We start from the raw sequence: 14,532 nt of genomic DNA, 5'->3' as shown, positions 1-14,532 counted from the left end.
TCCAGCAAATCATATGCAATACCTAAATGGTTAAAACCACAGAAGTTGGTTAAATAATCTAAAGCCCATAGAGCACAAGAAGATACTGAGCTTAAGATATAAAATCTACTCAGCCAGATCTAGACTCATCAACACTCTATTCAAAATTCTAGAAGGATTTTTTATAGAAATAACAAATTCTAAAATGCACATGGAAAATGAAAGGAATTAAAATTATCAAACAGTTTGGCAAGGAACTTGAAGGCTGAACCCCATGGATGTTTGCCAATGCAAGCGATGATGATGATGATGATAGCACTGAAGACAGGGGGATCATCAGAACAACACACAGAAACAACCCCCAACATACATGTTCAAGGGATGCGTGAAGAGCCCAGGGCATGGTATTGTAACAAATAAGCAACCACATGGTTAAAAATAGAAGAAACCCAAGCTATAATTGGTACTCTCAAAAATTAACTCAAGGGGGCTAGGGATATCATAATCATAAGGACTAAGTTCAATCCTCATCACCCACACTGAAAAGTCAAGCATTGTGGCACATGCCAATAATCTCAGCTCTGGGAAGGTGCAAACAGGGATCCCTGGGGCTCGCTGGCCAGTCAGCATAGCAGAACTAGCAAGCTCCAAGTTCAGTGAGAGACTGGGTCTCGATAAATAAAGTAGAGATCAACTGAGGAAGACACCTAAGTCATCCTCCAGGCTTCCATATTTATGCACACACACACACACACACACACACACACACACACACACACACGCACACGCACCCACACCCACGCACACACACATGCATTATCTCTCTCCTTTCTCCCTTTCCCCTTCCTCCCTCCTTCCTTCTCTCTCTCTCTTCTTTCTCTCTCTCTCCCCCCTCTCTCTCACACACACAGAGCAAATATAAAACTAGCTGGATCTAGTGTTATATACTACAATCTCCATTTTCAGGAAGATGGAAGATCTGGAGTTCAAAATCGTCCTCAGCTACATAACAGACACTTCTACTGGATGTAAAACTATCCAATTCAAAAGTAAATTAACTTTAATGAAATCTCATCATTTCCCATTTCCTTTCCAAACCTCCCATACACTTCCTCCTCCATCTCCTTCAAGCTCATGGCCTCTTCTTTCGTTAATTGTTGTTATACATATGTGCATGTCTACACATATACATTCCTATATATATATATATATATACATACATATATATATAACCTGCTGTCTGTTCAATGTTGCTTGTATGTAAATCAGCGTAACCATACCAAACTAAACAATTATCCTCATACCGACAGTTAAGTGTAGTCCTCACCCCTCATCAAGGAAAACTTCTCTTTGCAACAGACAGTAATCTCTTCAAGCCCTTCTAAGTCACAGTTAGAGGAATGCTACAAAGACTTGATGTTCAGCCATATTTTTTAAAACCTATATATTCAATATATACTTATATATTCAATTTCCTGGCGTTTTAATTGCAGCCTGTGAAAAGCTGGCCAACGTCCTATTGCTTTGTAAATGGGTGGATGTCATTCCTCGCATCTGTGGCTGTTTCAATCCAGTTTCCCCCACTAGATCAAGCTTCAGCTTTCACCATTCTCTGAGCAGCCTCGTCATTCATCCAGATACTGAGGTGTGAGCAGCCGAAAGGTTAACATCTGGGCACACCTTCCTGTTCCGCTCCACACTTAGAGCACCCTATTACCTCAGAACTAAGAATAAACACCGCTAATGAGTGAGTGTGGCTCAGTGGTGCAGCTCTTCCCAAGCTTCACCGGGCCCTGTGCTCAAGTCCCAGCACTGAAGGGAAAAAAAAGCTCCCAAAAGAGGTATCAAAGAGAAGAGGGAAACCATCACAGCAAAGACCACACAGAAACTGCAGCTCCATCTGTCTGCTAAGCCTTTATGTAAAGAGACACTGACCGACCTCCTGTTTGTAGGTTTTGTGACATCTCAATGTCTCATTTGTGAGATTTCGAAGCAGAACAGTAATAAAGGTCTCCTTCCCTCAGCTGGCAGGAGAAGCGCCACTGGCATGGAGGGTCAGAGGAGACACAGCAAAGGTCATTCTCAGCTCCTGCCTCTAAATTCATCCAACAGCTCTCCTCTGTGCCATTTCCCCCATGTAAGTAAAAAGACCTCCCTATCAAGTTCAACTAGCTCACATTCTTAACCTGCCCTCCATAAGTGTCAGTAAACTTACATTAAATTACACATTTTTGCTGGGCGGTGGTACACACTTTTAATCCCAACACCTGGGAGGCAGAAGCAGACAGATAACTGTGAAATGAGGCCAGCCCAGTCTATAAAGCAAGTTCTAGGACAGCCGGGGGGGTTACACAGAGAACCCCTGTCTCAAAAAAATGCACATTTTCAATCAAGTATTTTTCTGTCCACGTGTTGAAGCTTTTCCCCACAACTCAAAATTGTGACCGTTGTGACACACAATCCCTAGACACAGACTAGGGGTGAGGACCCTAACAAGAGCTTCAGGGACCACAGCGACTTACTGTACCTTCTGTCCTGCGATGACAACACGGTCCCCCAGCTTCAGGCCGAGAGACGTCAGCATGGCCTTGCTGGTACCATGATCACAGTTTGAGAGTGTGGCCTTAGAGATGGTACAGGACAGAGGCGCCGCATCCAAGAGCATCTGCCTGACTTCCTTAGCAGTTGCTGCAGCATCGGCCATCTCCAGAGGCATGCCCACAGGGTCTGGAACAACATCCGCAGGGGTCTGTCCTTTGTCATTCTGCCACAGAGACAAGAGGAAAACTTCAGTTCTTACATGCTGAGAGCACTAGACAGCCATCTGCAATTCTTAACAGAGGACTTTTAAGTCAGACACAGTCATCTGTTTACTCAAAGCGACTCAATGAACTCCTCCACTGTACCAGGAACCATTCTAGGTGCTAACGATACCACAGTGAAGGAAACTAAACACTCTGCCCTCAAAGAGTACACACACGCACAGGACAGACAGAACATCAATGGATTTTATGCTGTGCTAACCAGGAGCCGAGCTGTAGAAAGACACCAAGGCACAGAGAGCATGGGCACAGAGGTGGCTATAGAGGAGCTGATGGCATAAAGATGGTGATGGACTCCTCACTGACAAGATGCACTCACCCAGAGATGCAAAGGGGAGGGGAGGAAGAGGAAGTCATCCCGTATGAGATGGGCAAGGACCAGGGCAGAGAAATGTGCCTGGCCACACATGAGCTCAGTGAAGTAGCAGGGTGTCCAGCTACCCAATCTGAGACCCAGCTACACCCATACACACGCCTTACGGACATTTAACCAACCAAGGGCCCCATACATAGTGACCCCACCTCACAGCCACCTTAGTTTATGTAAGTTCCCTCTATCAAGTTTGTACAGAGATAGAGAATCTCCCCCACGATGTTTCTCAGAACCTGTCCCTGGCATTAAGGGCCATATGACTACATTCTGCTATCCTACAGTTGCCACACTGGCTCTGTGACCTCAGCCACCTGGCCTGGTCATGCAACAACTCAGACTTCAGAAATAGTGACAACAATCTCTATACTATCAAGTACACCTAAGCTGCAATCAGGAAACTTGTGCAGCTCTCCCTCTGAAGGAGAGACTGTATCCTGGAGTTGTTTATCTGTGACAAGATAAAATAGCCAGCTATAAGCCCAGTTCATTGCATGGTATTTATATAATTTAAAACCTATCATTTAAAAAAATCATCTCACTTGGCTCTCTCAAGGAAGAGCTTACAAACAGACTCTCCCGAGGCATTTTAATCCCAAACAATGAGGGTTCACATTACTTTATATCAGGAAAGATAGGAACCAATTAAAAACCATTCTGAGATGTCCAGTAGGCCAGTCAGAAAACGGGATGGAGGGATAAATAACAACATCCAAATTCACTTCTTCACTAGAGATACTGTGAGATGTTTTCATTCTCTTGCTTCAGCCTCTTACCCTGAATGCGGGGTTTGCTCCATGCTCCAGTAAGGTTTTCACAGCTCCTGCACACAAGTTATATGCTGCAATATGCAGGGCTGTCCCAAAATTGAAGTCACTGCAAGTGGCGTCCACATCTACAATTAAACATCACAAATATATTAACTAAAACTTTAAATTCAGCTATCACAATTTCCAAGATGGGGAGGGGGCTCAGGGAGGGGGTTTTAGCCTCATAGATTTAGCCCCCTGCAATGCAATATTTCACAGTGGGACAAGTCTTCATAATTATAATTTGCCTAAAATAACAAAATGGATACCCTCCTACTTCAGCATAATTCCTTATAAAATGGAGTGGTGTATCACTCGTTTCCCAGCTATCCTAAATAAACTAGAGGCAGTGAATGTAGCAATCCATACCTGTGAAATAACTAGTTTTCCATGCCCGCTCACGAAACTGGCAGGCATTTCGTTGCAATGTAACACACCTTGTAACACACAGTAAGGAAGTCAACTTTAAGTAAGGAATCAGCAAATGAACCCTGTGGGCCAAACATACTCTACCCCCTGTTTTGCAGACTTTTATGGGAATGCAGGCACTCTGATGTACAGACATGTTCTCTAAGCCTGCACCATGCTCCAACTACAGAAATGAGTGGCCGTGTCAGACACCAGACAGTCTGAAAAGCTAAAATAGTTATTTACTAGTAAGTCTTTTGCAGAAAGGGATGGCTAAACAATGCAGAATCCTCAAATCAATAACAAGTACCTGGAGATAGGAGTGCTGACATACTTATTCATGACACTACTCAACAGACGAATTTGGACTCCACAATAAGAAAAGGAACCTTACAATTCTAAGGGTGTTCTAATAACAGTAAACCACATTGCATTATACCTGAGAAGGAAATCATCTGGAATGGAGAATCCTACTTTGAGTCTCTGGCTCCGCAACTGCACAGTAATCAGCAGGGGACCAAGAAGGCATGGCTGCACACCTGGGACAACACCCCTGCTCACAGAGACTCCCACACTGCTGAGCCGAGGACCACGGACGGGCACAGACTCTCTTCCCAGCGTCACAAGGTGGAAAGGTGGAATTTTAAAGAGACTGGCTGATTGTGCAGAACAGAAGTCAGAAACTAACCTCCTGTGAGGTTTCTCTTGCATCTCTAAAACGCCTCTTGTCTCGGGATGGCGCTGGGCGCTCTATCTAAGCTAGAAGACCCTTCTCTCTCACTCTTAATTCTTCTCAAATGAGGAGCACCAGAGAGAAAAATAACTTTAGGGTGTCACCATCAAGATGTGGGGGAACTCCTAAAAAGTATCAAAGAATGTCTGAAAGGAATGACACCTAAAAGGGGCACCCCTCCCATGATTTCAATGCCAGCCCAAACACTCTGTTGCTCTACCCTGGCTTCCCAAGCAAGACCAAAGAATTATGAAGCACACCACATGGGTTACACATGAAATCCACACGACACTGGGAATCTGCAGAGACAGGAAGACCCACAAAACAAAGCCTTTTGTTAAAGGACATAACATCCAACAATGAAATTCTAAGCTACTGAAGTAAATCAAGGTGGGAAGGCATACAAACCCAAAGGGCATCAGAAGAAAGCCCTCCTCAACAGTGATCTGGACGCCATTACATAACACCCATCGGCAACAACATCTGCCAGCACTTGCCTTTTGGCTTTGATGTCTTCAAAATCACTCTTATAAGCTCTGGGACATCGAAATATGCAGCATAATGCAAGGCATTCATGTTTGTCCAGCGACTCCGCAAACTCGCGTCTGCTCCCAGATCAATAAGTTGAGCTGCAAATCTTACAGCTGTCTCAACATCACCTGAAGAAAACAAATGTAAATCGTTTTTCCTCAGGACATATCTTAATTCCCAGTTCATACCTGTCTAATGTCTTTCTTTAAAAGCCAAAGCAAACAGCACACTGAACCTATATTTATACTTCAAAAATCTTACCTTTCAGGAACTAAACCTGAGGAAATGCTCCCGTTCAGGAGTGAAAACACACACAAGAAGATGTTCACCATGCCATTACTGATTATGAGTAAAATTCTGACAGCTTAAGTGCATGACAAGAAATCACTTAAATAAACTAAGACCTCCATGCTATGGAATACAATGAAGGCATTAAAAGAAAAATGCCAGACCAGTGCAGAAATATTTGGGCTACTCTTTTGTCTTGATCTCACCTTTAGACTATAAATTCATTTTGATTTTATGGAAGTATCAGCACATTGTGGATTATAACACACTGTGGATTATAAAAAGTAAAGGTCCTTCAGCACTAACGATTTAAGTTCTGTAAAGAATTACTAGTAAGAGAGGCAGGTTAATCCCTGGTAAAGCATCGAAGAACAGCCATTTTGGACATAGGCCACACATGTGTTTCACAAGTAGGAATAGAACTCAGAGACAAGCCTCTACCCTGCGTCTTGAAACACTGCTGTGCTAGAAAACTGACCTTGACCCAGACTTGGTGAAAGCCCTCTAGAAGATTTCTGGGTGGTATCTCAAATACTGGGCAGTTAGGCACAGAGCCTACTGTAGAAAATATTGGGTATCAAGACATCCCCGGGGGAAAGGAACAAAGCTTTGAGTGGAACAAACTGAATCCTCACCTACTCAGCAGATGGGCAGCTGGATGCCCCACCCAGGTCACTGGCTGGCAAGGTATTACACAGGCACAGATGTAGAGTGAGGAGGGGCAAGCCACGTACTCACCGATGCCATGAGCCCCAGACTTGCAAGTATAATGTAACAGAGTCATGTCTGTCAGGCCATCTCTATCATTCACATTGCAGCCTCTCTTAAGAATCTGAGGAAGAAGGTGAAATAACAGTACAGACGTCTGAAAGAGTCATAAGGAATCATTTTATCTGTTTACCTAAATTTACATATAATACATGAAAAAAATATATGTCTATAGTTCAAATGAAATTTTCCCATGTGGGCTGACAATGTTCCTCTACCCAAAAAGTTAAAGACTAACAGAAACCCCACCACCAGTCATGAAAACTCCTCTTTTGAGTTGATGGTGGTGTCCAAGAGACTCTCAAAACACCATATGCGACTGCTGCTGCCCTTGGTGGCCTCCTAAAAGTGGAAGTTAAGTCTCTATTGCTGAAGACACCATACGCTTTAAGACACAAGACCCTGAGGACCTGAGCTGGATCTGAGCTGGCTGCCTCCTCCCTGAGGACTAGCTTCCATAGCACTAGAAGGCGCCATGCAAGTTTGTAAGAAAAGGAAGCAAACAACACTCCAACCCAGGTATGATATGCCCTCATGGCATGATATCCTAAGAGTGCAATAGTGGCAGGCACACCTTGGCAGCAACTAGTAGTTCAGCAAGAGGAAGATTGTGCCTGATACTGGAAACCTGGCCAACCCACCCAGGAACAGTGAAGTCATAGATCTTAGAGAACCTACTATCACCACTTAACTAAACCAGAAGAATTCTCAACTACATTCTAAATAGTTCCATGTGCCCGCAGGTAAGTGTGCCTCACCCCTCATCCAAGTATTGTTTCTTTGCAACAGACAGAGACTACTACAGAAAACCACAGCTGATCAAAATGCAGAGAAAGGGTGTGTGGAACAACTCCCATACAAGCTCAGAGATCCCAGCATAAGAGAGGACAGAAAGACTGTAAAAGCCAGAGAATCAGAAGTTTGCTGTGAACTGTGTCTCCTAGAAACATCAGGGAAACTACACCCATGAAGCCTCACCAATATAACTGCCTGAACAAGGACAACATCAACAGACATGCTAACACGGAAGGGGGCTATCTCATGAAGCCCCAGTCCAACAAAGAACTAAGGAATGCTGCCATCAGGAGAAATCGTCTTCCGCAGAGAAGAGCTCCCTATTGGCTATCCAATGCCAAATGGTCAGTTCTGAAATCAGACAAGTAACATTATATAGACTGAGTAGGTTGTATTTATATTATATTCAGTAACATATATATATATATACACATATACATATAAGTAATAAAGAAAAAGGTCATGAATTTGAAAGGAAACAGTGAGGGTACATGGGCGGGGTTAGAGGGAGGAAAGGGAAAGATAAAAATGTTGTAATTATGTTTTAATTAAAAAAATAATGAGATCAAAGTTTAAAATATAATCTGAGAAAGCCCATGATTACAACATGACAACCGAGGTACCCAGGCCTTCAGACAGGCTCGGCCCCACCCAGTCACATAGCATTCAACACTGCACTCAGCAGCAATGAAATCTGAACATGCCTGTAGGCAGAAGGCCATTCTACATGATGTCACTCCAAATACATTCTTTCAAAAATGATCAAAAAAGTTTTTCTAGTGGTTACAATGATACTTGGAAAAAAATGTGTGGGGCTTCTTCCTACAGCATTACAACACGTGTGTCAAAACCTCCCTCAAAAAGCTGAATACTTTAAAATTGTATTTAAGCCTAGATCATTACCAGACCATTCCAAAGTAGAAGGAATATGATGGTATCTAAAACCTCCGCAAAATGTTATGAAATTTGCGGAACCACTTTGTACAAAGAAAGGGTTGTGCAAAATGGCTCTCCCTGCTCCACCAGAAGTCTGCAATGACAGAGCCACAGAATGAGTGCAGGTACTGGAGGAAAAGACGGGAAGAAAGCGCAGCATGCCTCCCGCTCCCTCCCCGGAAATGCAGACAGACTGCGGACTGTGATGGGCTTTTCCCCATAGGGATCTCTCCTCTTAGAAGGAGAAAATATTCTAATCATTAACAGTTGCAATAACACAGAGCTTAACATGCCAGGTTCGCTTACCTCGTTCCCTATAATGTCAATGTTTTGCTGGACCTGAGGAACCCATTGTCTTAAAATAGCAAATAATTCTGAGACTGAAGTTTTGGGATCAAAGAGAATTTCCTGACACGATGCATCATTGGGATCAAAGAAAGAAAACTCTGAAATACAAAATAGTGCAAATTGAATTTATTAGCGGTTTCTAGCATTTTGAAGGCAAGTAATGGGGCAAACATTCAACAGATACAAACATTTTTAGGGGCGAGAAAAAAAGCCAGATAACATTAAGCAAGTCTCAAAAACAAATGAGGCGCATTTAAAGTGTCCAGAGAGTGAAGCCCCCAAGTACCACACATATAAAGCTGCATGTGTGACACAGTCTGCCTCGTGCAAATGTCATCTCTAAGGCACAGTGACACCATCAAATTTCATCAGCATTTTTCTCTCAAAACACAAACGGCAGGTAGTAGATTCACACCACCCATATAACGCAGGTAAAATAAACATACCAAGTAGGAGCCCCACTGTTCTCTCTACTCTTCTATCTTCCCTGGGTTCTTTAACCAGCAAGCACCCTTGTCACTCACCAGATATGTCTGAGGGGAGACGCCGTGTGTGGAGGTCTGAATGAAAATGACCCCCATAGACTCATAGATAGGGTGCTTGCTCACCAGGGGGCGGCACTATTTGAAAGGATTGGGTGTGGCCTTGTTGGAGGAAGTGTGTTATTAGGGGCGGGCTCTGAGGTTTCAGAAAGCCCATTCCGAGGCCAGAGTCTGGCTTCCTAACGCCTGTGGATCTGAATGCTGGACTCTCAGCTACCTCTCCAGCACAATGTCTGCCTGTGTGCTGCCATGATATTAGGAGACTAAACTTGTGAAACTGTAAACAAGCCCAATTAAATGTTTCCTTTATAAGAGTTGCTGCGGCCATGGTGTCTCTTCACAGCAGCAGAACACTGACTAGGACACTATTCCAACAGATAAGGGCCTAGTGCCCCGACATGCAGAAAAGAAAGAGAAAACAAGGCACAAAGTGACCGGATTATTTTGGAATCTGCACCAATAAAATCCACAAGAAAAACCTGAAGGACTCATCTCCGGATTTCTTATGCCTTTTAAGGGTGGTCAAAATTCAGGGAACCCTCAAAGATAAAAGAGACTGGCTCAGACTTTGTTGACTCCCCAAGAGAGGCCTTACCTCCCCTGAGGAGTGGATGGGGATGGGGAGGCAGGAGAAGGGGAGGGATGGAGAATGGGGTTGGTATGTAAAATGAAAAAAAAATTTAAAAAGGGACTATTTCATGAAGGAAACACAACAGTGGTTCAGAAGAAAAGCAGATTCTACTGTCTTAATCCAAAAAAAAAAAAAAAAAAAAAAACTATAAAAGGCAGAAAAGATCTAAACCTGGGAAACAGTCCAGAACCAACATTTGCTGAACACCAACAGCTTAACAAACACCACACAAATGCCCACAAATTGTGATTCTGGCTTTGCATAAGGGAAAATCAAAGTATATACAAATGACAGCGGCTCAAAGTCACACAACTAAGAAGGGCAATGAGGGGTGGAGACCAGGTCTGTCTGTCTCCACTGTCTGTCCTTCCTCAATTACATGACTCTGATGAACTAACTCATGGAGTTCAGATGGTGACAGCAGTCACTGTCCTGGGACTCCTGAGGTCTTTGAGTTTGTCTCCTCTGTGTTTTCAAATATCTGGGGTGGGACAGCCGAAGGCTGAAGGGAAGCACAGAACAGAGGCATCTGTGAAAGTGCAGCAGCCGTCCATGGAGAGTATCTATCGGCTTTCTGATCCGTGTGGACCCTTGCCTGAAACCTGTTCTTATCAGAACGTTGGAATGTTCATATCTAAACAGGGAAGGGAGAAAGCGCATGATTCCCTGTGCTTCAGGGAAGTTAACTGGAAAATGAGACTGCTCATAGTTAAGACCCCTTAGAGAAGCCAAGGGTAGTCAGTGCACCCCTGAGAAGTGTGCTTGAGACCCCAGCCCTGAGAGGCAGAGGCTAGAGATCAGGAGTTCAAGGCCAGCCTTGACTACCATAATAAACATAGTAAGTTTGAGGCCAGCCTGTCTCAAAAAGAAAAAAAAATAACCTAAATGTTCTTTTGAAAACTCTAAAGTCAGAGTGGGTTCCACTTGGTCCCATGCCAGCTATGGGTCAGTAATAGGTGCCTTTCTGGAGAAATGGGTGAACTTTGGGAAGCCTTCCACTGAAGGGAGATGTCAGCCTTAAGGCAGCCCTGGAAAAGAAAGGCTCCTGAGCCTCTCGGAGACAGTGGCATGCAGTCTTTGATTTCTAAAATCTAAAGGTGTTGAGAGAAGCTTTTTCCTTGTCAGCCGTTTTGGTTTTTCCCCACCAGTCGCCTTGGCTCTGCCAAGTTGTAGTCCCCAAATAACACACAACACACTGTATTAATTATGACGCTGTTGGCCTTGCTTGTTTCTTACTGACTAGCTCTGACTTAAGTATTTACCCCATAATTGTTAATCTAAGTATGTCTTTTACCGGAGACAAGTTCTAGACATCTTACTTCTCTGGCAGGCTGCATGGTGACTCCCTGTGTTTCTCCTTCCCAGAGTCCTCCTGGACTCCTAGTCCCACCTATCTTGCTTCCCTATTGGCCAACAGTGCTTTATTGACATACACACAGGACTTCCCCATCATAAAGGACTCAGAATAGCATCTCTAAAAGATTGTTGCAGCATGAAAATAAAGTCACAGTAGAAAGCTGTGGCTGAGTGGGGACTTTGATGTTTGCCAGGGACACACAATGCCCATCAGCTTCCTGGTGTGCTGCTACTTTTATGTCAATTTGACACAGGTTAGTACAGAAGTTAGAGATGGGAACCTCAAATGAGAAAATGCCTCCCTGAGATTTGGCTGTAGAAAAGCCTGTGGGGCATTTTCTTAATTAGTGATTGATGTGGGAGGGCCCAGACCATTGAGGGTGGGGCCACCCCTGGGCTGGTGATCCTGGGTTCTATAAGAACACAGGCTGGGCAAGCCATGAGGAGCAAGGCAGTAAGCAGCATCCTCCATGGCCTCTGCATCAGCTCCTGCCTCCAGGATCCTGTCCTCCCTGAGTTCCTACCCAGGCTTACTTCAATGAAGAGCAGTGCATAAGTCAAATAAGTCCTTTCCTCCCCAAGCTGCTTTAGTATGGTATCTCACCCTAGCAATTAATAACCCTAATAAGACAACTAGGAAGTCTTTTATTGCTATTCTACCTGGCACACAGCTAAAGTATTTATTTAGGTCTATTCGTGTGTATTTGTGTTGTTAAATAGATGTATATAAAAAAATTCCTAAAACATCTAGAAAATTAAAAATTAACCTAAATACTTCTCAGGACATGATTTGAGTAAATGAAAATTCTATTCATTTACTTTTTAAAATGATAAGGCTCCAGAGTTGTCAGCAAGAAATATATGCAGCATTTAACATGAATTCTACCTGACTTCCTACTCAAAATAGAGTGTTATAGTTAAGAATTAGCTTATGCTACCTCTACATTAAAAAAAGAAAGATTCCTGAGTAAGAAAAATAAGATGGTTAGCTATGTTAAGTCTCATAACATTTTTGAGAGTTGTCTACTAACTTGACATGAGTCTACACAATAAAATAAAAACCAATTGCTAAACTAAGTGTATCTACCTTAGGTCAGAGAAATAAGCAATTATCTGGGTTTAATATGTCTTGTGCTACCCTGAAAAACTCTGTTAAGGAAGAGTGTGTCTAAAAATTGTGAAAGGGTGCATTCCACAACTGCGAGCCCAGCAGCTAAGAAAAGGTACTAAGTATGAAGACAGAAGTGTTACTGCGGAAGAGGACAGAGCCAGTGACTAAAGGGGATGGGAGGGAAGGGGAAGGGGGCTTTGATGAGAGCACAGTGGCAGAAACCTGAGTTGATCCATGGCTGTGAAACTCACATTTTCTCCAGGTCTGGTCTGTTCTCTAGTCTGTTCTTGGTGGTAGAGTGCAAAGGATTTCCAATTTTGGAGGAATCCTCCTAGGAAATGAAGATTCTGTATCTGTCAAGGTAATTTTCTATGCCTTGTGCTGTCTTTGACTGCTTCCGCTTTTTAATTAAAAGAACTGAGGGGTTTTGTTCACCTTCTTTGAAACTATATGGCATTTTCTATTTGTGTTTGAAATTTCTGTCACTTTGGTTGCACTGAAAACTGAACTGTGACCCTATTTAATCTCTTGGCTCTAAAAAAAATTTAAAAGCAGGGGTCCCTGCTGGGAGACTCCTGAGGCCTGCAGACTGTGCACTGGGGAACCCATCCCAGCAGTCCAGCCCAAGCAGTGACTGCCAGTGTCCTGGTGCCGCCTCCACCCACAGAAGGAGGTAAGCACAGGCCTGCTTCCTGCCTGCTTTCTGGTGCCCAGCTCAGAGCTTCCTGAGGCTAGGGGCCTGAACACCAGGGGAACCCGGCCCGGTGGAACAGTCCATCCAGGATCTGCCAACATCCTGGTACTAGTCCCGTCTCCACCACAGTAAGAGAGAGTCATCTGAGTATTGGACCAGCTTGCACCCACCAGAAGGGAACCTTGGACTCATACCCACCAGGAGAGGAAGAAACTCCACCTGCACCCACCGGAAGAAGGGATAGGAAGAAGACAATGTAAAAACACATTCAACAACAGAAAGAACAATATGACACCACCAGAGTCTAGGGACTCTACACCAGCAAGACCCCAACATCCCAACACAGATGAAGCAGAAGAGAATGACCTTAAAAACAACTTCATGATATAAGAATATGAGAAAATCCCTTAAGGTAATGGAAGAAAAAACAAACAAAAAATACAAGAAATCAACAAATCTCTTAAAGAAAGTCAAGAGAAAACAATCAAGCAAATGAAGGAAACAGTTCAAGACCTGAAATAGAGACAATAAAGAAAACACAAACTGAGGGAATGCTGGAAACAGCAAAGCTGGGTAAATGATCAGGAACTACAGATGCAAGCATAGCAAACAGGATACAAGAGATGGAAGACAGAATCTCAGGTGTTGAAGATACACTACGAGAAATAGATTCATCGACCAAAAAAATATTAAGTCCAAATCTCTAACACAAAATATCCAGGAAATATGGGACACTGTGAAAAGACCAAACCTAAGAATAATAGGTATAGAAGAAGGTAAAGAAACCCACCTCAAAAGTGCAGAGAACATATTCAACCAAATCATAGAAGAAAAGTTTCCCAACCTAAAGAAAGGAATGCCAATGAAAGTACAAGAAGCTTACAGAACACCAAATAGAGTGGACCACAAGAGAAAAGTTCCCTCACCACATAAAAATCAGGACCCCAAACATACAGAATAAAGAAAGAATATTAAGAGCAGCAAAGTAAAAAGGCCACCTATCAGAATTACATCTGACTTCTCCATGGAAAGTCTGAAAGCCAGAAGGTCCTGGATAGATATTCTACCAACATTAAGAGACCACGGATGCCAGTCCAGATTACTATACCCAGCCAAAGCTTTTAATCACTATAGATGGAGAAATGACAAAACCAGATTTAAACAATACATATCTACTAATCCAGCCCTACAGAAAGGAAAACTCCAACCCAAGGAAAGTAACTACACCCACAAAAACATAGGTAATAGATAATCCCAGTTTACCAACAGAAAAGGGGGTGGAAATCCAAGCACAATACCACCACTGCCAACAAATCCAAAACAAACAAGAATGAACAATCAATCATCATTAACATACTTCAATATTAATGGTCTTAACTGGCCTATAAAAAGACACAGACTAACCGAATGG

At 43.2% G+C, this 14,532-nt stretch overlaps 1 protein-coding gene across 6 annotated transcripts in view; it reads right to left on the bottom strand.

Annotated features, from left to right (window-relative positions):
- The window catches only part of Clip4 (CAP-Gly domain containing linker protein family member 4), an 84,135-nt gene that overhangs the window by 34,073 nt on the left and 35,530 nt on the right, over window positions 1-14,532 (bottom strand). For all 6 annotated transcript variants that reach the window (XM_021229257.2, XM_040730770.1, XM_040730767.1 and 3 more), the window contains 5 exons: window positions 8,746-8,885; window positions 6,679-6,772; window positions 5,619-5,780; window positions 3,948-4,066; window positions 2,507-2,743 (listed from right to left, as the gene is read on the bottom strand). In XM_021229257.2, coding sequence (XP_021084916.1) covers window positions 2,507-2,743; window positions 3,948-4,066; window positions 5,619-5,780; window positions 6,679-6,772; window positions 8,746-8,885 — 752 coding nt within the window. The remainder of the gene's footprint in view (window positions 1-2,506; window positions 2,744-3,947; window positions 4,067-5,618; window positions 5,781-6,678; window positions 6,773-8,745; window positions 8,886-14,532) is intronic.

This window comes from Mesocricetus auratus, unplaced genomic scaffold, assembly GCF_017639785.1.
Source record: "Mesocricetus auratus isolate SY011 unplaced genomic scaffold, BCM_Maur_2.0 Super-Scaffold_100024, whole genome shotgun sequence".
Classification (NCBI taxonomy): domain Eukaryota; kingdom Metazoa; phylum Chordata; class Mammalia; order Rodentia; family Cricetidae; genus Mesocricetus; species Mesocricetus auratus.
Note: the sequence above shows the minus strand (reverse complement) of the source record. Positions and strands in the feature narration are given on the sequence as shown.